The sequence below is a fragment of the Coregonus clupeaformis genome, unplaced genomic scaffold, assembly GCF_020615455.1.
Source record: "Coregonus clupeaformis isolate EN_2021a unplaced genomic scaffold, ASM2061545v1 scaf0030, whole genome shotgun sequence".
In the NCBI taxonomy this organism is placed as follows: domain Eukaryota; kingdom Metazoa; phylum Chordata; class Actinopteri; order Salmoniformes; family Salmonidae; genus Coregonus; species Coregonus clupeaformis.
Window position 1 is genome coordinate 654,541 of NW_025533485.1, and position 25,460 is coordinate 680,000.

General features: G+C 45.3%; 1 protein-coding gene across 1 annotated transcript in view; it reads left to right on the forward strand.

Annotated features, from left to right (window-relative positions):
• Nucleotides 1-560: 560 nt before the first annotated feature.
• The window catches only part of LOC121555305 (divergent protein kinase domain 2A), a 93,367-nt gene continuing 68,467 nt past the window's right edge, over nucleotides 561-25,460 (forward strand). Inside the window, exons 1-2 of the mRNA XM_041869130.2 lie at nucleotides 561-987; nucleotides 17,977-18,866. Coding sequence (XP_041725064.2) covers nucleotides 18,213-18,866 — 654 coding nt within the window. The 5' untranslated portion in view covers nucleotides 561-987; nucleotides 17,977-18,212. The remainder of the gene's footprint in view (nucleotides 988-17,976; nucleotides 18,867-25,460) is intronic.

Sequence of the window (25,460 nt, forward strand, 5' to 3'; positions counted from 1 at the left end):
CGCTGTCAAGGAATGCAGCGAGCAGAAAGACATAAATGATCCCAAAATACCCTCTTACAACTCAACTCCGTGTATCTTGACTGTCTGTCACGTTATGTCCTCAATGTAATGCTGTATCTGCAGCAGATGTAGGAACATAGCTAGAGAACTGCATTGCAACACTTTATTGGTAACATAAAAATATAAATAAAGGAATACATTATGTTTTAAGAATGGATATATACACACATTTATTATCCTAACGTCAATCTAATTATTATTCACACAAAAAAATAATTGCCTCTATAGAAGACAGAAAGAGCTCAACCCTTGAAAGAGCTGCAACTTATTAATGCTCAAAATTGCCATAGTGCAATTTATTTCATAAAGCAAAGCACTGTCAAAAAACATTGATTTGGAAAATAAACTATCCTCAAGGCAGCTCAAAATATAAAACTATAGGAAAAGTCGGCCATCGGTGCAAACTGCAGCCGAGACAACGTTACGGTATTCGCTTAGCAACCAGTTTCGCAAAGCGACGATAACTGTCGTAAATAGTAAGGTTTGGTGTTGGAAAAAAGTCGGAATAGAATCTGTTGTGGAGATGTTGGAGAGGAGTGAGAGAGAAACAGGAGACCAGCATATTGTGCTTCTACGGAGCTACACGCCGAAAAGCGGATAAAATATGGATACTAAAGCAGGAGATTGCAGATATTACAGTTGGTGAAAAAGGACCGCGGCGGCCCAATCTGAAAGATCCTGTAGACTAATGGTTAAGAGCCGACATCACAACTGTTACTTTCACTAGCTAGCAGGCTAGCTGGCTACTTCCAATGCGAGCTGGTGCGAGTCTTTTCAGTAGGGACCTGGATTGGCAATGGAATAAATATCATCTTCTTGTAGTTGGTATCGTTGGTAATACAAAAGTAACGATGTCCCGCAGAGATAATTATTCTACTATCTATCTAAACTGAACGCTAAGTGATCCAGAAGAAGAAAGTCACACAGGTTTGTTTCACAGCTTTTTACAGTCTTTTTCAAAACAAGACTTTGACATAACCAGTGTTAAGTGGACTGTTTCAGGTATATAGTTTGAGCGATATATAACGTTAGCCGAATAAAGTCAACGAGTTTAGGTTAATCGGCTAAGAGATATATTGCTTTATCTAAGACCTCTTCTACACATATTGCAGTACAGTAGGATAGCCAGTTTGCGACTAGACTACTCTCTCAAGACGAATGGTGAGTTGAAACTAGATGCGGGGTAATGAAATGGGTAGACTAACTAAGTCGCTCTGGTTAAGAGCGTCTGCTAAATGACTAAAATGTAAATGTAAAATGTAACCAGTTACAACATGTTTTAACACTATGTTATGCACAGTAGGCCTATCATGTTGTTTTCCGGTGACATTGACAGTAGGCTGACAATTACTAGGCTACACTAATGTCATTTCATCTTGTGCCAACAATAACTTCCATAAAAAAATAAAAAAAAATTGTGTCCTTATCCTGATATTTAGTAACTAAATACTCCAAAGGTCTTCCAGTCAATTAACCCAATTAGCAATTAAGACAAGATTGATATAACTAACTCAGTTATCCAGTAGCATAATGTCATTAATATATGACATGCCATGTCAAATCAAATCAAATTGTATTTGCCACATGCGCCGAATACAACAGTTAAATGCTTACTGACAAGCACTTAACAAACAATGCAGTTTTAAGAAAAAAAAAAGTGTTAAGTAAAAAATAGATAAGTAAAAATAGCAAATAATTAAAGAGCAGCAGTAAAATATAATGAGAGTAGGGAGGCTATATACAAGGGGTACCGGTACAGAGTCGATGTGCGGGGGCACCGGTTAGTCAACTGTTGATACCGTGTCATTGCAACTACAACGTTGAGGTTATCTAGAAGGTTCCATTGAGAGACAGCCATGCTAGAAGGTTCCATTGAGAGACAGCCATGCTTGCATAGCAAGAAGGAACAGACAGCCTTGCAAAATGGTTTCGAATTTCTTGGCACAGTTTTGAGGCACTTGAGACCACGTAACTGGATTCCACTGAGCCGACCTCGAATTCGATCGCAGATGAGCTTTGTATTAATCTCTTTAAGAGTGTGTGTTTTCGTGCTTGCCTGTGGGTACCAATCAGACAGAAAATCTCGCTTTGAAAATCAGACGGAAAATCTCGCTTTGAAAAAATAACTGCAATTGCCAATATCAACATAAGTGCATGCATAACAATTATTTGTCTTCTGTAATAGCCTCTTAGACTAAATGAAAAAAGTGAGTGCAAACTTCTTTCTAGTTTCCAAATAGGAAGGCAGATGAAAATGTGTTGCTGTGGTTATTACAGTACATTATATTCAGCTGTATTCGCAGCTCGGTGAAATAGAGAACTAACAATTCTTCCACAACAGTGAGGGACACTAACAGAGGGCTTTTTGTGTTGCTGGATTGACTGGCCAGTCAACTATATTCTCTCTAGCTATATTCGCTCGCACTCCCTGTCACTCTCTTGCACTCTCTCAATTCAATTTAAGGGGCTTTATTGGCATGGGAAACATATGATTACATTGCCAAAGGAAGTGAAATAGATAATAAGTGAAATGAACAATAAAAGAAATGAACATTTAAATATTATACTCACAAAAGTTTCAAATGAATAGAAACATTTAAAATGTCATTATGGCTATATTTGCTTTCTTTCTTTCTTTCTTTCTTTCTTTCTTTCTTTCTTTCTTTCTTTCTTTCTTTCTTTCTTTCTTTCTTTCTTTCTTTCTTTCTTTCTTTCTTTCTTTCTTTCTTTCTTTCTTTCTTTCTTTCTTTCTTTCTTTCTTTCTTTCTTTCTTTCTTTCTTTCTTTCTTTCTTTCTTTCTTTCTTTCTTTCTTTCTTTCTTTCTTTCTTTCTTTCTTTCTTTCTTTCTTTCTTTCTTTCTTTCTTTCTTTCTACCTACCCCACATTGGGGACAACTCAGAATAGGTAAATATTTCAACGTTCCCCCTGGAAGACTTCAGTTTGTGTCTTTTCTTGTCCTACAGGTTCCACTCATGTCCGTACCACAGAGAGATTAAATAGCTTCATTTCCCTACATAATGTATTACCTGGGAAATCAATGTTGATAATCTTTCCAGAAGAAGTTAAGTCCCTGATTATACTGTATTAACAAAAGCTGCATAATACTCTTTGTCAGACGCAGGTCTTCTGTAATGACAGATTGTGTACCAGTACGTTTTAATCTATACAGGCAGGTCGTTTAGGCTTTACGACACTAATCTAGCAGTTATATGAACAAATATAGATAATATCCCTGCCTAGTTCATCTGTTGACCTATCTAAATCAACAGCCTAACAGTGTATCAAACTAAACACAGATATGCAGTGCATTCGGAAAGTATTCAGACACATTTTGTTATGTTATAGCCTTATTTTAAAATGGATTAAATTGTTTTTAACCCTGATCAATCTACACACAATACAGCATAATGACAAAGCATATTTTTTTATCCAAAAAACAAACAAAAAGGAAATATCACATTTACATAAGTGTTCAGACCCTTTACTCAGTACTTTGTTGAAGCACCTTTGGCAGCGATTACAGCCTCGAGTCTTCTTGGGTATGACGCTACAAGCTTGGCACACCTGTATTTGGGGAGTTTCTCCCATTCTTCTCTGCAGATCCTCTCCAGCTCTGTCAGGTTGGATGGGGAGTTTCTCCCGTTCTTCTCTGCAGATCCTCTCCAGCTCTGTCAGGTTGGATGGGGAGTTTCTCCCATTCTTCTCTGCAGATCCTCTCCAGCTCTGTCAGGTTGGATGGGGAGTTTCTCCCATTCTTCTCTGCAGATCCTCTCCAGCTCTGTCAGGTTGGATGGGGAGTTTCTCCCATTCTTCTCTGCAGATCCTCTCCAGCTCTGTCAGGTTGGATGGGGAGTTTCTCCCATTCTTCTCTGCAGATCCTCTCCAGCTCTGTCAGGTTGGATGGGGAGTTTCTCCCATTCTTCTCTGCAGATCCTCTCCAGCTCTGTCAGGTTGGATGGGGAGTTTCTCCCATTCTTCTCTGCAGATCCTCTCCAGCTCTGTCAGGTTGGATGGGGAGTTTTTAATTTTTATACATTTGCAAAAAATTCGAAAAACCTTTTTTTGCTTTGTCATTATGTGGTATTGTGTGTAGATTGATGAAAAGGGAAAAAATCAATTTAATACATTTTAGAATAAGGCTGTAACGTAACAAAATGCACTGTATAAGGAATTGGCAAGTCGTTCTCATTCTGAGAAGTAAGGTAGACCACTTGATTTCAACATCTGAACAAAGTGGACAGGCTAACATGCTGTTACAACAGTTGGAGACGGACAGAAGGGTGTGTTCATAACAATTCAACTGTTCTACCTTGCTAGCTAGCGAATAGATCCAAGTTGGCTGAACTTGAAATATAAAGATTAGCTGGCTAATCACCAGCACGTGGTTGATGAGGCCTGTGTTCATGTTCTACAGCCTAATGGCTGCTACAAGAAGTTAGTCATTATTAGTGAATGTGTTTATTTATGGTTCTAGTTACATTTGTAACAAAAAAGGGCCATTTTCATAGACAGACTTGAAAGCCAGATCAGTGATTATTGCAAAACTGTGTTGATACAATAATTACATTATTTTTGGGGTCTGTGGTTGTGGAAGGCTTATGTTTAGCCTGGGTAGAATTTCACAAGCCCTGAATTCATAATATTATCGCTGACTGTTTGAAATGCAGTGTATTTGACCTTTTAATTGTACAACAATGCTTATTTAGAGAAAACGTGAAAAAAATTCTAGATGTATATATCGTGAATCGTCCATAAGTTAAAAAAATAAATAAAATTTTATCGCCCAGCCTTAGTTCAAGCGTGAGACAAATGGAACATCATTTGTTTGGGGACGTGGCTAATTGGTGCTTATATTTGGAGGACTCAATTTTCCATTAGGCGCGCGTGTTCCTGACTCCTCTTCTCATTCATCAGTGTCTGATGCTGGGAGTCTAGCTGAAGGAGCGGACTGAGGCCTCTCTCTCTCTCTGCTGTGGATGAATGATTTTGTGATCAAACATGATTAACTTCCCAAGTCGATGACCTTGGCATCTGTAGTTCTCCATTCCAGCTCCCGCAGCACAATGGTGGCAAAATGACTGCAATAGTGAATCCATTCTCATTCAGAGATTGACAACAGTTGCTTCATCCTGTCTTCTGTGTTCAATTGATCTCTCTCTCTCCATATCTTTCTTTATTTGGTCAACTTTTACTAGACTACTCTCTCTTGCCTCTCTCTCTCTCTTCTTTCAATTATTGCTCTTTATTTCTACTCAATTCTCCCTTCTCTCTCTCTCTCTCTCTCTCTCTCTCTCTCTCTCTCTCTCTCTCTCTCTCTCTCTCTCTATCATACCGTACCAATGGAATTAATCAAGAATGTTCCCTTCTGCCTTGGTTCGATGATATAATGATGAGGTTCAGCCTCAGGTGGTGACAGACTGACTCTGTGAGGGGAAATGGTTAGCGAAGGGAGGAGTAGCCATACATGATGTTATCTGATCCTGTGGTCTCACACAAGCAGAGCCTCTTCAGCCCTTTCTCTTCGGTCTATTCAGGTCATAATGTCTAACAAAAAAATAGTTGTTTTAGACAGGAAGTCATTTAGCTCCTCCTCTCTTCTCATCGTTGCTAACTTTTTGTAATTCTGTTTAAATCCAGGGTGACCTGTTGTCTCTTGGTTCTTCTGGTGTCTGTCTCTGTAACAAGCCACGTCCCCTGTGTTAGGAGTCGGCCTCTTCTTGGATTTCAGTTCTCTCTCTCTCTCTCCCGCTTTCCATTCTCAGCATTCGTTCATTTAGCGTGACTCCATCCTTCAGAGAGCCAGGGTGCTCAGAAATGTATCTTCTTCACCTTCTGGCAGAAGTTCCGTGGTGATGAGGTAATTTGGCGCTCACTCCAAACAGTGTTTTCTTGGGTAGTGCACACTCATGTAAGTGCCCTTAACCCCAGTCCCAGGCTGCATTCTTTCCCTCCATCCATTCCTGGTTCTTGGCTGGGGGGAGGAGGGGACTTCCTGGTTCTTGGCTGGGGGGAGGAGGGGACTTCCTGGTTCTTGGCTGGGGGGAGGAGGGGACTTCCTGGTTCTTGGCTGTGGGAGGAGGGGACTTCCTGGTTCTTGGCTGGGGGAGGAGGGGACTTCCTGGATCTTGGCTGGGGGGAGGAGGGGACTTCCTGGTTCTTGGCTGTAGGAGGAGGGTACTTCCTGGTTCTTGGCTGTGGGAGTAGGGGACTTCCTTGTTCTTGGCTGGGGGGAGGAGGGGACTTCCTGGTTCTTGGCTGGGGGAGGAGGGGACTTCCTGGTTCTTGGCTGGGGGAGGAGGGGACTTCCTGGTTCTTGGCTGTGGGAGGAGGGGACTTCCTGGTTCTTGGCTGGGGGAGGAGGGGACTTCCTTGTTCTTGGCTGGGGGGAGGAGGGGACTTCCTGGTTCTTGGCTGGGGGAGGAGGGGACTTCCTGGTTCTTGGCTGGGGGAGGAGGGGACTTCCTGGTTCTTGGCTGTGGGAGGAGGGGACTTCCTGGTTCTTGGCTGGGGGGAGGAGGGGACTTCCTGGCTCTTGGCTGGGGGAGGAGGGGACTTCCTGGTTCTTGGGGCCTCGGAGCCTCTAAATTGAAACACAAGTTCTGTGGGCAGGATGAGGTTGGTCCAAATGAAAACATTGCTTTAAGTTTCACTGCCAGTTGTATCAGGACAGAGCACATCTGCATTACAATCAGCCGGTTCTGGATTCAATCAAGGACTCTCATCAACTATATCCGCGCTGAAAGTACTTTTACAGAGTAGCCGAGGCTACATTTTACTGTCTTGGTCAGCAAATGTTATACTGTAGGTCCATTCTACCAACACAAATATGCTTTAGATTTCTTAGAAATATATATATATATATAATATATTACACAATTAGACTAAAATAATAGTAGCCTTGTTTTTGACTGACTCAAGCTACTAGACCTAGTTCTCCACAGAAAATTCTGAAGTTTTTTCCAAAAGTCTTCCGTCTTTGAAGCTGTACGTCGTTAAATACACCTTTTTCCTTGCGTTGATCTGTGTGAGGCAGGCAGCCTCGTGGTTACATGAAAATGTAATTCACAGTCAATTGAATGCATGATTTTAAGCTCAAACAGGCTTGATCTTTCTTAAAGTTAAGGGTCAGGGATCAACTGGAGCCGATCACCAACCTCACGTTTCATGTTCAACCTGTTTATTACACATTTTAAATGAATGTTCCTATTAACAGATGATGGAAGAGGAGGGATTTCAGTTCAGGCCTGTAGCGTGTCTTCTTAGTAATTAGTAGCAAAGGTCATAATACAGGTGATCCTCCACACTTAATTGATGCCTGACTTGTCTACATAATACAGGTGATCCTCCACACTTAATTGATGCCTGACTTGTCTACATAATACAGGTGATCCTCCATACTTAATTGATGCCTGACTTGTCTACATAATACAGGTGATCCTCCACACTTAATTGATGCCTGACTAGGCTACATAATACAGGTGATCCTCCACACTTAATTGATGCCTGACTAGGCTACATAATACAGGTGATCCTCCACACTTAATTGATGCCTGACTAGGCTACATAATACAGGTGATCCTCCACACTTAATTGATGCCTGACTAGGCTACATAATACAGGTGATCCTCCACACTTAATTGATGCCTGACTTGTCTACATAATACAGGTGATCCTCCACACTTAATTGATGCCTGACTAGGCTACATAATACAGGTGATCCTCCACACTTAATTGATGCCTGACTAGGCTACATTGACTACATTTTACATGCACACTAATAAGTCGATATTAAACAGAGTATGGCAATTTTACATATACATTTTAGTCATTTAGCAGACGCTCTTATCCAGAGCGACTTACAGGAGCAATTAGGGTTAAGTGCCTTGCTCAAGGGCACATCGACAGATTTTTCACCTAGTCGGCTTGGGGATTAGAACCAGCGACCTTTCGGTTACTGGCACAACGCTCTTAACCACTAAGCTACCTGCCGCAATAGTCATGTAAACCCCTTACTGTGCTCATCATCTTAAGGTCAAAATCTGTCTGAACTTCGAATCAAAACGGGGTCTCCAAAATAACATGGTCGCTGTGGTAGAACGTTGATTTTGATTGGTAATCATCTGCATTTATTTAAGTCCCATCAGGTTGCCTGATTTCAGATGTGTCCATGGAAACAGGATTATTATTAGGGAAATCATTCTTCTTTCAAAGCATGTAAACATTTAAAGTTTTAAACAAACTATTATATGAATCTGACTAGCCACAGTAATTGTATTATTGTGTGCATGTAACCGTACTCAGTGTTTCTCTCTCTCTCTCCTGAATGGGGCAAATCTATGTCCTCTCAGTAATCTGCAGCAACTAGTTATTCAGCCAGTCATTCATCCAGTCATTCAGCCAGCCAGCCAGTCATTCAGCCAGTCATTCAGCCAGCCAGCCAGTCATTCATCCAGTCATTCAGCCAGCCAGCCACCCATCCAGCCAGTCGTTCAGCCAGTCATTCAGCCAGCCAGCCACCCATCCAGCCAGTCATTCAGCCAGCCAGTCATTCAGCCAGCCAGTCATTCAGCCATCCAGTCATTCAGCCACAGTCATTCAGCCATCCAGTCATTCAGCCATCCAGTCATTCAGCCATCCAGTCATTCAGCCAGCCAGTCATTCAGCCAGCCAGTCATTCAGCCAGCCAGCCAGCCACCCATCCGGCCAGTCATTCAGCCAGCCAGTCATTCAGCCAGCCAGCGAGCCACCCATCCAGCCAGCCAGCCACCCATCCAGCCAGTCATTCAGCCAGCCAGTCATTCAGCCATCCAGTCATTCAGCCATCCAGCAAGTCATTCATTCAGCCAGTCATTCAGCCAGCCAGCCACCCATCCATCCAGTCATTCAGCCATCCAGTCATTCAGCCAGTCAGTCATTCAGCCATCCAGCCATTCAGCCAGCCAGTCATTCAGCCAGCCAGTCATTCAGCCAGCCAGTCATTCAGCCAGCCAGCCAGCGAGTCATCCAGTCATTCAGCCAGCCATCCAGTCATTCAGCCAGCCAGTCAGCCAGTCATCCAGTCATTCAGCCAGCCAGTCATTCAGCCAGTCATCCAGTCATTCAGCCAGCCAGCCAGTCATCCAGCCAGTCATTCAGCCAGCCAGTCATTCAGCCAGCCAGCCAGTCATTCAGCCAGCCAGTCATTCAGCCAGCCAGTCATTCAGCCATTCAGCCAGCCAGTCATTCAGCCAGCCAGCCAGCCAGCCATTCAGCCAGCCAGCCATTCATCCAGCCAGTCATTCAGCCAGCCAGTCATTCAGCCAGCCAGTCATACAGCCAGTCATTCAGCCAGCCAGTCATTCAGCCAGCCAGCCAGTCATTCAGCCAGCCAGTCATTCAGCCATCCAGTCATTCAGCCAGCCAGTCATTCAGCCAGCCAGCCATTCATCCAGTCATTCAGCCAGCCAGTTATTCAGCCAGCCAGTCATCCAGCCAGCCAGCCAGTCATTCAGCCAGCCAGCCAGTCATCCAGCCAGTCATTCAGCCAGCCAGCCATTCAGCCAGCCAGTCATCCAGCCGGCCAATCATCCAGTCATTCAGCCATCCAGTCATTCAGCCATCCAGTCATTCCGCCAGCCAATCATCCAGTCATTCAGTCATTCAGCCATCCAGCCATCCAGCCATCCAGTCATCCTGCCATCCAGCCAGTCATCTCATTACTGTGGTGCTGTGGGGTGTGTCCGTGTGAGGACACCCACAGGGCTTGTTCCAGACTTCCTCTCCTCAGCAGGCCCTGTGGGGTCAGAGGTCGGGTTGGGTGGTGTCCAGAGTTTCATACCTTAATACAGTTCCTGTACCATACCGGGGTATATGGTATTACTGGCAGTGTACACAAGGGGCGCTATTTCTTTCCAAACGTATTTCTTTTTAAAATAACTTTTTATGCACAAAACAAATTTAGGCAGCAGGGATCTTGATCCAGGAGGGGTTTGATTGTCTCTGCTGTAATCAAGAAGCTTGATCTTGAAAGCTAGCCACTTAGCTAACAGGTTAGCAAACCAAATATTAGCTGAAGCCCTGAGCTGGAAATACAATTATTTGTAGCACCGAGCTTTAGAGCACCCCAAACCAAAAAATTATAAAAATTACGATATTGAATATCAGACCGTTGGTATTTCAAAATACCCCGGTATACAGTATGCTATATACGGGTTTACCGCCCAAGCCTAGTCAGAGGTGGCTTTGAAGCATCTCGCTCCTCCAACAGCCGGTCTCTGTCTGGTTAGCCCTGGTCTCTGTCTGGTTAGCCCTGGTCTCTGTCTGGTTAGCCCTGGTCTCTGTCTGGTTAGCCCTGGTCACTGTCTGGTTAGCCCTGGTCTCTGTCTGGTTAGTTAGCCCTGGTCTCTGTCTGGTTAGCCCTGGTCTCTGTCTGGTTAGTTAGCCCTGGTCTCTGTCTGGTTAGCCCTGGTCTCTGTCTGGTTAGTTAGCCCTGGTCTCTGTCTGGTTAGTTAGCCCTGGTCTCTGTCTGGTTAGTTAGCCCTGGTCTCTGTCTGGTTAGCCCTGGTCTCTGTCTGGTTAGTTAGCCCTGGTCTCTGTCTGGTTAGTTAGCCCTGGTCTCTGTCTGGTTAGTTAGCACTGGTCTCTGTCTGGTTAGTTAGCCCTGGTCTCTGTCTGGTTAGCCCTGGTCTCTGTCTGGTTAGCCCTGGTCTCTGTCTGGTTAGCCCTGGTCTCTGTCTGGTTAGCCCTGGTCTCTGTCTGGTTAGCCCTGGTCTCTGTCTGGTTAGTTAGCCCTGGTCACTGTCTGGTTAGTTAGCCCTGGTCTCTGTCTGGTTAGTTAGCCCTGGTCACTGTCTGGTTAGCCCTGGTCTCTGTCTGGTTAGTTAGCCCTGGTCACTGTCTGGTTAGCCCTGGTCTCTGTCTGGTTAGTTAGCCCTGGTCTCTGTCTGGTTAGTTAGCCCTGGTCTCTGTCTGGTTAGCCCTGGTCTCTGTCTGGTTAGTTAGCCCTGGTCTCTGTCTGGTTAGTTAGCCCTGGTCTCTGTCTGGTTAGTTAGCCCTGGTCTCTGTCTGGTTAGTTAGCCCTGGTCTCTGTCTGGTTAGTTAGCCCTGGTCACTGTCTGGTTAGCCCTGGTCACTGTCTGGTTAGCCCTGGTCTCTGTCTGGTTAGTTAGCCCTGGTCTCTGTCTGGTTAGTTAGCCCTGGTCTCTGTCTGGTTAGCCCTGGTCTCTGTCTGGTTAGTTAGCCCTGGTCACTGTCTGGTTAGCCCTGGTCACTGTCTGGTTAGCCCTGGTCTCTGTCTGGTTAGTTAGCCCTGGTCTCTGTCTGGTTAGTTAGCCCTGGTCTCTGTCTGGTTAGCCCTGGTCTCTGTCTGGTTAGCCCTGATTTCTTACCCCCCTAGTCCCTCCTCACTGAACTCAGATCTCCCCTCCTGATATGGGCCTGTCCTGCTGGATCCCTTTGCGCCTCGTGGAGCTCCGTGCCACATGCTAAACGGTACTTGAATAGAGATCATATCATGCTGGAGATGTTCAATTGTTCCACCGTAGCAATCGGTTCCACTCACACTCTCTGTAATAGAAGGCAGCCAGGCATACATCCCTTTTGAGGCCTCTTATCGACATCGGTTTTTACCTCTTATGTTCTCTCTCTCTCTCACTCTCGTTCCCTTTCTCTCTCTCTTCCAATCTTCTCCCCCCGTCCCTGTGTCTGCGGAATACGAATGCAAAGTTTCGATATGAGGCTTTTAGAATTTAATAAAATGTTCAGACGGTATTAAATCACTGGTGTTATCCTGCTGTTCCCCCTGTTCATATTTAGGCAGAGGGGCATTATGGAAATGTCCAAAATATTAATAGGTATTGTTCCGTGTACCGTGCTTAAGGCAGTGGTTCCAAGTGATCTCATGTGCACCTTGGAATGGATTTAGATTCTGCCAATTAGTTTGCTCAATAAAATGTAATTTAGAATAGAACTGGCAAATTAGAAATTCTGCAGGTTCCTTTCTCTGTGTTGAGATAACTGGATTTATTTTACGTGGAGCGTGCTGCTAGCTGGGTGCATAATTTCTCAAATCAGTAATTCGAATGTATTTTTAGCTAGTCTGGTGGAATGAGGGTTGAGGAAGAGAAGAGAAGTGCTTCAGGGTGAATGCCTCACCTTGGCAGGCTCCTTAACATAGCATTACAGTTCAGCTCTGGACTTGACCTGCTGCTGCTACAGTAAGCAGACACAGAGGCGTGGCGTCCTGCGCGTGGCGTCCTGCGCGTGGCGTCCTGTGCGCATCCTGTGCGTGGCGTCCTGTGCGTGGCGTCCTGTGCGTGGCGTCCTGTGCGTGGCGTCCTGTGTGTGGCGTGGCGTCTTGTGCGTGGCGTCCTGTGTGCGTGTCCGTGCGTGGCGTCCTGTGCGTGGCGTCCTGTGCGTGTGTGTCATAGTGTTTCTGCTCTTCGCTGCTCCCAGCCCCGTGTCACTTCCCATCTCTGCCGTGTCGATGAGCGCGTACGGAGGCCATCGACACGCATTAATCACACTAGCTGCTCTCTCCTGCTCGTTAGCTGTTCCCTCTCAATTCTGCAGCGGCCCTAATACCCATGTCTTAATGAGCTCTAATTGAGAATGGGCAATTTGCAAGGTCAAAGCCATTGTGAATTTAACAAAGACACTTCTTATGTCTTCTAGTATTGCTTTTGAGCATATCAGGGGCTACTGCTCTGCTACCATATGTATCTATCTAGAACCCAGACTGACGGTTTGTGCAGAGTCTTTGTTAGGGGGCATTGTAATGCGAGGTTATTGCTATGTTAAGCCTGGGCTTCTCTCTCTCCCTCTCCGGTGCTGAGTTCTTATCAATCTACCTGGCTCTGCATCTCTGGCTCCCTAGGTGAAACCTCACTGACAGCTCCCTAGGTGAAACCTCACTAACAGCTCCCTAGGTGAAACCTCACTAACAGCTCCCTAGGTGAAACCTCACTAACAGCTCCCTAGGTGAACCTCACTAACAGCTCCCTAGGTGAAACCTCACTGACAGCTCCCTAGGGGAAACCTCACTAACAGCTCCCTAGGTGAAACCTCACTAACAGCTCCCTAGGTGAAACCTCACTAACAGCTCCCTAGGTGAAACCTCACTGACAGCTCCCTAGGTGAAACCTCACTGACAGCTCCCTAGGTGAAACCTCACTAACAGCTCCCTAGGTGAAACCTCACTAACAGCTCCCTAGGTGAAACCTCACTAACAGCTCCCTAGGTGAAACCTCACCAACAGCTCCCTAGGTGAAACCTCACCAACAGCTCCCTAGGTGAAACCTCACTAACAGCTCCCTAGGTGAAACCTCACCAACAGCTCCCTAGGTGAAACCTCACCAACAGCTCCCTAGGTGAAACCTCACCAACAGCTCCCTAGGTGAAACCTCACTAACAGCTCCCTAGGTGAAACCTCACTAACAGCTCCCTTGGTGAAACCTCACTAACAGCTCCCTAGGTGAAACCTCACTAACAGCTCCCTAGGTGAAACCTCACTAACAGCTCCCTAGGTGAACCTCACTAACAGCTCCCTAGGTGAACCTCACTAACAGCTCCCTAGGTGAAACCTCACTAACAGTTCCCTAGGTGAAACCTCACTAACAGCTCCCTAGGTGAAACCTCACTAACAGTTCCCTAGGTGAAACCTCACTAACAGCTCCCTAGGTGAACCTCACTAACAGCTCCCTAGGTGAAACCTCACTGACAGCTCCCTAGGTGAACCTCACTAACAGCTCCCTAGGTGAAACCTCACTAACAGCTCCCTAGGTGAAACCTCACTAACAGCTCCCTAGGTGAAACCTCACTAACAGCTCCCTAGGTGAAACCTCACTAACAGCTCCCTAGGTGAACCTCACTAACAGCTCCCTAGGTGAAACCTCACCAACAGCTCCCTAGGTGAACCTCACTAACAGCTCCCTAGGTGAAACCTCACTAACAGCTCCCTAGGTGAACCTCACTAACAGCTCCCTAGGTGAACCTCACTAACAGCTCCCTAGGTGAACCTCACTAACAGCTCCCTAGGTGAAACCTCACTAACAGCTCCCTAGGTGAACCTCACTAACAGCTCCCTAGGTGAACCTCACTAACAGCTCCCTAGGTGAAACCTCACTAACAGCTCCCTTGGTGAACCTCACTAACAGCTCCCTAGGTGAAACCTCACTAACAGCTCCCTAGGTGAAACCTCACTAACAGCTCCCTAGGTGAAACCTCACTAACAGCTCCCTTGGTGAACCTCACAGATACATTCACATTATCCCTCAGGACCAAACCATCTCTCTGTTTCTTTCTCTCTCTCCCTCTCTGTTTCTCTCTCTTATTTATATATATCCTCCATCGCTCTTTCCACACTCTCTCGCTCTCTCACACTCTCTCTCTCACTCTCTCACACACTATCTCTCTCTCACTCTCTCACACACTCTCTCGCTCTCTTGCACACTCCTCTCTCTCGGTCTCTCTTCTGCTGTTACCGTAGTGACACCAGGCTCTTTCAAAGCATCTACTTCAAAGCTAGATTAAAACCATCCAACTCTGCTGATCAAAGGTCAAACGCCTAAGCAGGGTTCTCTTCTTAAATGCACCGAGGGTCCTGTTCCATTTGACGGGAGAACCAATAGATCGGCGCTCCTATACCGTTAGTGTTAACAGTATGCAACGTTTTTTTGTGTGTGTTTTTTCCCAGAAGGTGAAGGGATGGATGCCGCCACAGCTGGACTATAGGGACAGGAAATCATCATCAAGATGTACTATATTGTCTGTTGTCAGGGAGACAGTGAAAGTCTGCTGGAGTCTTCTGAGGATCTATCTGTAGGTGGTTTTATTGATACAGAGACAACCGGAAGCTGTAAATGGGGCTGGGCGAGATGGCATAAAAATCCTATCTACATTATTTTCAAACTTACGGGTGATTCACAATATACACTACCGGTCAAAAGTTTTAGAACACCTACTCATTCAAGGGTTTTTGTTTATTTGTACTAGTTTCTACATTGTAGAATAATAGTGAAGACATCAAAACTATGAAATAACACATATGGAATCATGTAGTAACCAAAAAAGTGTTAATCAAATCAAACTATATTTTATATTTGAGATTCTTCAAATAGCCACCCTTTGCCTGTTAAAAGTTAATTTGTGGAATGTATTTCCTTCTTAAGGTGTTTGAGCCAATCAGTTGTGTTGTGACAAGGTAGGGGGGTATACAGAAGATAGCCCTATTTGGTAAAAGACCAAGTCCATATTATGGCAAGAACAGCTCAAATAAGCAAAGAGAAACAACAGTCCATCATTACTTTAAGACATGAAGGTCAGTCAATACGGAACATTTCAAGAACTTTGAAAGTTTCTTCAAGTGCAGTCGCAAAAACCATCAAGCGCTATGATGAAACTGGCTCTCATGAGGACCGCCACAGGAATGGAAGACCCAGAGTTACGTCTGCTGCAGAGGATAAGTTCATTAGAGTTACCAGCCTCAGATATTGCAGCCCAAATAAATGCTTCACAGAGTTCAAGTAACAGACACATCTCAACATCAACTGTTCAGAGGAGACTTGCTGCAAAGAAACCACTACTAAAGGACACCAATAAGAAGAAGATACTTGCTTGGGCCAAGAAACATGAGCAATGGACATTAGACCGGTGGAAATTTGTCCTTTGGTCTGGAGTCCAAATTTGAGATTTCTGGTTCCAACCACCATGTCTTTGTGAGACGCGGTGTGGGTGAACGGATGATCTCCGCATGTGTATTTCCCACCGTAAAGCATGGAGGAGGAGGAGTTAAGGTGTGGTGGTGCTTTGCTGATGACACTATCTGTGATTTATTTAGAATTCAAGGCACACTTAACCAGCATGGCTACCACAGCATTCTGCAGCGATACTCCATCCCATCTGGTTTGGGCTTAGTGGGACTATCATTTGTTTTTCAACAGGACAATGACCCAACACACCTCCAGGCTGTGTAATGGCTATTTTATCAAGAAGGAGAGTGCTGGAGTGCTGCATCAGATGACCTGGCCACCACAATCCCCCGACCTCAACCAAATTTAGATGGTTTGGGATGAGTCGGACCGCAGAGTGAAGGAAAAGCAGCCAACAAGTGCTCAGCATATGTGGGAACCCCTTCAAGACTGTTGGAAAAACATTCCAGGTGAAGCTGGTTGAGACAATGCCAAGAGTGTGCAAAGCTGTCATCAAGGCAAAGGGTGGCTATTTGAAGAATCTCAAATATAAAATATATTTTGATTTGATTAACACTTTTTTGGTTACTACATGATCTGTTATTTCATAATTTTGATGTCTTCACTATTATTCTACAAGGTAGAAAACAGTACAAATAAACAAAAACCCTTGAATAAGTAGGTGTTCTAAAACTTTTGACCGGTAGTGTATATCTAAAAAAAAAAGTTATCTAAATAAGATTTGATTGTACAATTAAAGGTCAAATACACCGCATTTCAAACGGTCAGCAATAATCTAATGAATTCAGGGCTTGTGAAATTATACCCAGGCTAAACATAATCCTTCCACAACCATAATACCAACTAATAATTTAATTAATTTATAAAAATATTTTTACCTGCTTTTTTGCAATAATCACTGATCTGGCTTTCAAGTCTGTCTACTAAAATGCCTTTTGTTACAAATTTAACCAGAACCATGCATAATGCACATTCACTAATAATGACTAACTACTACCCCCTAGAATAGAAAAAAAAAAAAATACATTCAAGAAGATTAAAAAATAAAATAAAATAATGACTAACTACTTGTAGCAGGCATTTATAGAAAATTAACACAGGTCTCATAAACAATATCTCAAGCACAAGCTCATGTGCTGGTGAGTAGCCAGCTAAACGTTTATATTTCAAGTTCAGCCAACTTGGATCTATTCGCTAGCTAAGAACGTAGAACAGTTGAATTGTTATGAACACACCCTTCTGTCGGTCTCCAACTGTTTGAGCAGCATGCTAGCTAGCCTGTCCACTTTGTTCAGATGTTATTTCTCAGCATTAGAACGAGTTGCCAATTCCTTATAGAATTGTGTTATATGCTTATTGCACATTTATAAAACACAGACTAAGACAGCTAGTATAACAGTATTTTCCTAAAATGCTGCTAGCAGTACGTGGTACCGCAATGCAGCGCGCGACAATCTGAGCATTCATTTTCCATAATCAATGTTTATTGATACTCCCGTTTTAGTGGTGTCTGCTCCGCGGGCAATTTGAAGAGTTGACGGGATCGTTAGAAAGGTTCCCTTCTCTATTACAGTAAAATAATGTCTCCATGTGTTTCGGTGTCCATATGACCCATTCTGTTGGACCAAAGCTCAAAAGCAAATAGCAAGTTGAAACCGCTTGTCACAGAGGAAGAAGTGATCTCTCATCTTTGTTGTTGTGAGTGGCAGGGAGAGGGGATTGGTGTGTATATAAATGGGAAGGTCCACAGCACAGAAGGAGCGAAAGAGACGAGACCAAAAAGACAACATGAGAACAAACGGACATAAACACTCAGAAAAACTAACAAAAAACTTGATTCTTTCCATTCAGGCATTTGGAATATTAAGGTTATATAGACATTTTGAATGAATCAAAATAATTTGATATATGAACTGTTATTCTATTTTTCCACTTTTTTTTCTCCATTTTTTATCGGAGGTTGTAAAAAGTTGCATCCCAGAAAGAGAATGAGAGGGGCTGTGGTCTCGTTTCTGCCTAGAAAGTAATAATTCTCTCATGTCTCGGGCGATTCCCAGTTGTGAAACAATTTCATATGCCACAAAGTCACTCTTTGTTTTAAGGGAGGTGTGTAAGTTGGAAGCCCAGAGATGAGGTTATCCATGATCCAAAAGAGACCTATTCCATGTCTCAACTGTTGTGAAATGTATCCTTTTTGTAATGTTTTCCTCTCCTCTCTGCTTGGTTGCAGGCTCACCAGCTCTAGGTCCCACAGACACACAGACGGGGAGAACATGACTCACAGGCCTTTGCCAGAGCTTGGCATGGGGTTACTCTGCCAGCCTCGTCCTTACCAGGCACTCTAGACGATGATGCCCCAGTGCAACATGACAGAGAGGCAGTGAGGCTAGGATAGCCCCCCCCCCCCCGTCCCGACGATACGCTCACCAGTTCCCCCGACCCCTGACCTCCGCGTCCCGCCCCACCATGCTGCGTTTCCTGCCTCTGAAGCTGGGCCGCCTCTACCGCTGTCTGAAGCTCCTACTGGTGGTGGGCCTGTTTGTTATCCTCCTGATGAACACCCACAACCTGTTCGCCTCCTTCCAGAAGAACGAGCTGACGGACCGTCGCTTCATCAACCTCAACAAGTGCCCCGCCTGCTTCGGCACCAGCTGGTGCAGGAAGTTCATGAACGGCCAGGTGTCCTTCGAGACCTGGGGACGCCTGCGCTTCCTGGATGTCTTCAACGTCAAGAACGTGTACTTCGCCCAGTACGGCGAGCCGCGGGAGGGGACGAGGCGCGTGGTTCTCAAACGCCTGGGATCCAACCAGGAGCTGGCGGACATTGACCAGAAGATCTGTAAGAGAGCCACGGGCCGTCCGCGCTGCGACCTCATCCAGGCCATGTACAAGACGGAGTTCGCCAGGCTGAACGGGGACGTGAGGCTGCTGACCCCCGAGGTGGTAGAGGGCTGGTCCGACCTGGTGCACTGCCCCTCCCAGAGGCTGCTGGACAGGGTGGTGCGGCGCTACGCTGAGACCAAAGACTCTGGCAGCTTCCTGCTGAAGAACCTCAAGGACACAGAGAGGATGCAGCTGCTGTTGACCCTAGCCTTCAACCCTGAGCCCCTCGTCCTACAGGTAGGAACTAAAACCTTTTAATACCCTTCAACCCTGAGCCCCTCGTCCTACAGGTAGGAACTAAAGCCTTTTAATACCCTTCAACCCTGAGCCCCTCGTCCCACAGGTAGGAACTAAAGCCTTTTAATACCCTTCAACCCTGAGCCCCTCGTCCTACAGGTAGGAACTAAAGCCTTTTAATACCCTTCAACCCTGAGCCCCTCGTCCTACAGGTAGGAACTAAAGCCTTTTAATACCCTTCAACCCTGAGCCCCTCGTCCTACAGGTAGGAACTAAAGCCTTTTAATACCCTTCAACCCTGAGCCCCTCGTCCTACAGGTAGGAACTAAAGCCTTTTAATACCCATCAACCCTGAGCCCTCGTCCTACAGGTAGGAACTAAAACCTTTTAATACCCTTCAACCCTGAGCCCCCTCGTCCTACAGGTAGAAACTAAAGCCTTTTAATACCCATCAACCCTGAGCCCCTCGTCCTACAGGTAGGAACTAAAGCCTTTTAATACCCTTCAACCCTGAGCCCCTCGTCCTACAGGTAGGAACTAAAGCCTTTTAATACCCATCAACCCTGAGCCCCTCGTCCTACAGGTAGGAACTAAAACCTTTTAATACCCTTCAACCCTGAGCCCCTCGTCCTACAGGTAGAAACTAAAGCCTTTTAATACCCATCAACCCTGAGCCCCTCGTCCTACAGGTAGGAACTAAAGCCTTTTAATACCCTTCAACCCTGAGCCCCTCGTCCTACAGGTAGGAACTAAAGCCTTTTAATACCCTTCAACCCTGAGCCCCTCGTCCTACAGGTAGGAACTAAAGCCTTTTAATACCCTTCAACCCTGAGCCCCTCGTCCTACAGGTAGGAACTAAAGCCTTTTAATACCCTTCAACCCTGAGCCCCTCGTCCTACAGGTAGGAACTAAAGCCTTTTAATACCCTTCAACCCTGAGCCCCTCGTCCTACAGGTAGGAACTAAAGCCTTTTAATACCCTTCAACCCTGAGCCCCTCGTACTACAGGTAGGAACTAAAGCCTTTTAATACCCTTCAACCCTGAGCCCTCGTCCTACAGGTAGGAACTAAAGCCTTTTAATACCCTTCAACCCTGAGCCCCTCGTCCTACAGGTAGGAACTAAAGCCTTTTAATACCCTTCAACCCTGAGCCCCTCGTACTACAGGTAGGAACTAAAGCCTTTTAATACCCTTCAACCCTGAGCCCCTCGTCCTACAGGTAGGAACTAAAGCCTTTTAATACCCTTCAACCCTGAGCCCCTCGTCCTACAGGTAGGAACTAAAGCCTTTTAATACCCTTCAACCCTGAGCCCTCGTCCTACAGGTAGGAACTAAAGCCTTTTAATACCCTTCAACCCTGAGCCCCTCGTCCTACAGGTAGGAACTAAAGCCTTTTAATACCCTTCAACCCTGAGCCCCTCGTCCTACAGGTAGGAACTAAAGCCTTTTAATACCCTTCAACCCTGAGCCCCTCGTCCTACAGGTAGGAACTAAAGCCTTTTAATACCCTTCAACCCTGAGCCCCTCGTCCTACAGGTAGGAACTAAAACCTTTTAATACCCTTCAACCCTGAGCCCCTCGTCCTACAGGTAGGAACTAAAGCCTTTTAATACCCTTCAACCCTGAGCCCCTCGTACTACAGGTAGGAACTAAAGCCTTTTAATACCCTTCAACCCTGAGCCCCTCGTCCTACAGGTAGGAACTAAAGCCTTTTAATACCCTTCAACCCTGAGCCCCTCGTCCTACAGGTAGGAACTAAAACCTTTTAATACCCTTCAACCCTGAGCCCCTCGTCCTACAGGTAGGAACTAAAGCCTTTTAATACCCTTCAACCCTGAGCCCTCGTCCTACAGGTAGGAACTAAAGCCTTTTAATACCCTTCAACCCTGAGCCCCTCGTCCTACAGGTAGGAACTAAAGCCTTTTAATACCCTTCAACCCTGAGCCCCTCGTCCTACAGGTAGGAACTAAAGCCTTTTAATACCCTTCAACCCTGAGCCCCTCGTACTACAGGTAGGAACTAAAGCCTTTTAATACCCTTCAACCCTGAGCCCCTCGTACTACAGGTAGGAACTAAAGCCTTTTAATACCCTTCAACCCTGAGCTCCTCGTACTACAGGTAGGAACTAAAGCCTTTTAATACCCTTCAACCCTGAGCCCCTCGTACTACAGGTAGGAACTAAAGCCTTTTAATACCCTTCAACCCTGAGCCCCTCGTCCTACAGGTAGGAACTAAAGCCTTTTAATACCCTTCAACCCTGAGCCCCTCGTCCTACAGGTAGGAACTAAAGCCTTTTAATACCGTTCAACCCTGAGCCCCTCGTCCTACAGGTAGGAACTAAAGCCTTTTAATACCCTTCAACCCTGAGCCCCTCGTACTACAGGTAGGAACTAAAACCTTTTAATACCCTTCAACCCTGAGCCCCTCGTACTACAGGTAGGAACTAAAACCTTTTAATACCCTTCAACCCTGAGCCCCTCGTACTACAGGTAGGAACTAAAACCTTTTAATACCCTTCAACCCTGAGCCCCTCGTACTACAGGTAGGAACTAAAACCTTTTAATACCCTTCAACCCTGAGCCCCTCGTACTACAGGTAGGAACTAAAACCTTTTAATACCCTTCAACCCTGAGCCCCTCGTACTACAGGTAGGAACTAAAACCTTTTAATACCCTTCAACCCTGAGCCCCTCGTCCTACAGGTAGGAACTAAAGCCTTTTAATACCCTTCAACCCTGAGCCCCTCGTCCTACAGGTAGGAACTAAAACCTTTTAATACCCTTCAACCCTGAGCCCCTCGTCCTACAGGTAGGAACTAAAGCCTTTTAATACCCTTCAACCCTGAGCCCCTCGTACTACAGGTAGGAACTAAAGCCTTTTAATACCCTTCAACCCTGAGCCCTCGTACTACAGGTAGGAACTAAAGCCTTTTAATACCCTTCAACCCTGAGCCCTCGTACTACAGGTAGGAACTAAAGCCTTTTAATACCCTTCAACCCTGAGCCCTCGTCCTACAGGTAGGAACTAAAACCTTTTAATACCCTTCAACCCTGAGCCCCTCGTCCTACAGGTAGGAACTAAAGCCTTTTAATACCCTTCAACCCTGAGCCCCTCGTCCTACAGGTAGGAACTAAAGCCTTTTAATACCCTTCAACCCTGAGCCCCTCGTCCTACAGGTAGGAACTAAAGCCTTTTAATACCCTTCAACCCTGAGCCCCTCGTACTACAGGTAGGAACTAAAGCCTTTTAATACCCTTCAACCCTGAGCCCCTCGTCCTACAGGTAGGAACTAAAGCCTTTTAATACCCTTCAACCCTGAGCCCCTCGTCCTACAGGTAGGAACTAAAACCTTTTAATACCCTTCAACCCTGAGCCCCTCGTACTACAGGTAGGAACTAAAGCCTTTTAATACCCTTCAACCCTGAGCCCTCGTCCTACAGGTAGGAACTAAAGCCTTTTAATACCCTTCAACCCTGAGCCCCTCGTCCTACAGGTAGGAACTAAAGCCTTTTAATACCCTTCAACCCTGAGCCCCTCGTCCTACAGGTAGGAACTAAAGCCTTTTAATACCCTTCAACCCTGAGCCCCTCGTCCTACAGGTAGGAACTAAAGCCTTTTAATACCCTTCAACCCTGAGCCCCTCGTACTACAGGTAGGAACTAAAGCCTTTTAATACCCTTCAACCCTGAGCCCCTCGTACTACAGGTAGGAACTAAAGCCTTTTAATACCCTGCACTCTTCTACAGTGTCTCCTCTACTGTATTTAAAGGGAAAGGTGTTTTCATTGTTTCTAATATTAATATTTGTTTCCTTCTAAGTGAAATACAATGTCAAGACTGCTGACAATGACATGTTTTATAGAAACCTGTGGAAGCCAGAGGCCAATTATACTGTTAGACCTATTAGACACCTTCTGCCCAGGGCTCTATACCAGAGGCCAATTATACTGTTAGACCTATTAGACACTTTCTGCCCAGGGCTCTATACCAGAGGCCAATTATACTGTTAGACCTATTAGACACCTTCTGCCCAGGGCTCTATACCAGAGGCCAATTATACTGTTAGACCTATTAGACACCTTCTGCCCAGGGCTCTATACCAGAGGCCAATTATACTGTTAGACCTATTAGACACCTTCTGCCCAGGGCTCTATACCAGAGGCCAATTATACTGTTAGACCTATTAGACACCTTCTGCCCAGGGCTCTATACCAGAGGCCAATTATACTGTTAGACCTATTAGACACCTTCTGCCCAGGGCTCTATACCAGAGGCCAATTATACTGTTAGACCTATTAGACACCTTCTGCCCAGGGCTCTATACCAGAGGCCAATTATACTGTTAGACCTATTAGACACCTTCTGCCCAGGGCTCTATACCAGAGGCCAATTATACTGTTAGACCTATTAGACACCTTCTGCCCAGGGCTCTATACCAGAGGCCAATTATACTGTTAGACCTATTAGACACCTTCTGCCCAGGGCTCTATACCAGAGGCCAATTATACTGTTAGACCTATTAGACACCTTCTGCCCAGGGCTCTATACCAGAGGCCAATTATACTGTTAGACCTATTAGACACCTTCTGCCCAGGGCTCTATACCAGAGGCCAATTATACTGTTAGACCTATTAGACACCTTCTGCCCAGGGCTCTATACCAGAGGCCAATTATACTGTTAGACCTATTAGACACCTTCTGCCCAGGGCTCTATACCAGAGGCCAATTATACTGTTAGACCTATTAGACACCTTCTGCCCAGGGCTCTATACCAGAGGCCAATTATACTTTTAGACCTATTAGACACCTTCTGCCCAGGGCTCTATACCAGAGGCCAATTATACTGTTAGACCTATTAGACACCTTCTGCCCAGGGCTCTATACCAGAGGCCAATTATACTGTTAGACCTATTAGACACCTTCTGCCCAGGGCTCTATACCAGAGGCCAATTATACTGTCAGACCTATTAGACACCTTCTGCCCAGGGCTCTATACCAGAGGCCAATTATACTGTTAGACCTATTAGACACCTTCTGCCCAGGGCTCTATACCAGAGGCCAATTATACTGTTAGACCTATTAGACACCTTCTGCCCAGGGCTCTATACCAGAGGCCAATTATACTGTTAGACCTATTAGACACCTTCTGCCCAGGGCTCTATACCAGAGGCCAATTATACTGTTAGACCTATTAGACACCTTCTGCCCAGGGCTCTATACCAGAGGCCAATTATACTGTTAGACCTATTAGACACCTTCTGCCCAGGGCTCTATACCAGAGGCCAATTATACTGTTAGACCTATTAGACACCTTCTGCCCAGGGCTCTATACCAGAGGCCAATTATACTGTTAGACCTATTAGACACCTTCTGCCCAGGGCTCTATACCAGAGGCCAATTATACTGTTAGACCTATTAGACACCTTCTGCCCAGGGCTCTATACCAGAGGCCAATTATACTGTCAGACCTATTAGACACCTTCTGCCCAGGGCTCTATACCAGAGGCCAATTATACTGTTAGACCTATTAGACACCTTCTGCCCAGGGCTCTATACCAGAGGCCAATTATACTGTCAGACCTATTAGACACCTTCTGCCCAGGGCTCTATACCAGAGGCCAATTATACTGTTAGACCTATTAGACACCTTCTGCCCAGGGCTCTATACCAGAGGCCAATTATACTGTTAGACCTATTAGACACCTTCTGCCCAGGGCTCTATACCAGAGGCCAATTATACTGTTAGACCTATTAGACACCTTCTGCCCAGGGCTCTATACCAGAGGCCAATTATACTGTTAGACCTATTAGACACCTTCTGCCCAGGGCTCTATACCAGAGGCCAATTATACTGTTAGACCTATTAGACACCTTCTGCCCAGGGCTCTATACTAGTGTGATAATTTCACCAGAATTTGCAACTTAAAAATAGATGTGTATGAAGAAGGCTTGGGCGGTATACCGGGGTATTTGGAAAAAGCCACAGTGTGGTTTTTCAGTACCGTTGAAACTATTTCTTTTTAAGTTTTTTTTTCTTCTTCTATACATTTGAATATTTGTAGCTACTTTTGTAAGTAAATACCTGCAGTCAACTTGTGCAATACGTTAGGCATAAAGAACATTGCGTTCTTCATTTCATCTGTGCCATTTTTATGAAGCTTACGGTAGTCCCCTGTCACGTGGTGTTTGTTTACAACAACGGTGAGAGACCGGAACCTTCTGAGTCACTCACAGTTGTGCAGCACACGCCAGGTAATCTAATTACAATATGGAATTCACAACTAAATGTTTGCCAGCTAAATATCTTATAACTATTAAGTTAACTGTCTAAATTGTTCTAAATTCTCTGCAGTTGTGTTAGCTTCTTCCAAAATCAAGCATTCCCTTGGTAACAGCAGAGAATCCCCTCCTGGATTAAGACCTTTGCTGGCTAATATTTGTTTTCTGTGTGCAGCAAATGGTCAGAAACTGTACCAAATGTTCGCGATGCGCTCGGTAGCATTTAGTTAGCATTCTCTATGGTATTTGACATGTACTTGTTAGCATTGCTAACCTTCGGATTACAGAATATCAGTGGCGTTTGAAAACAGCGCCTCT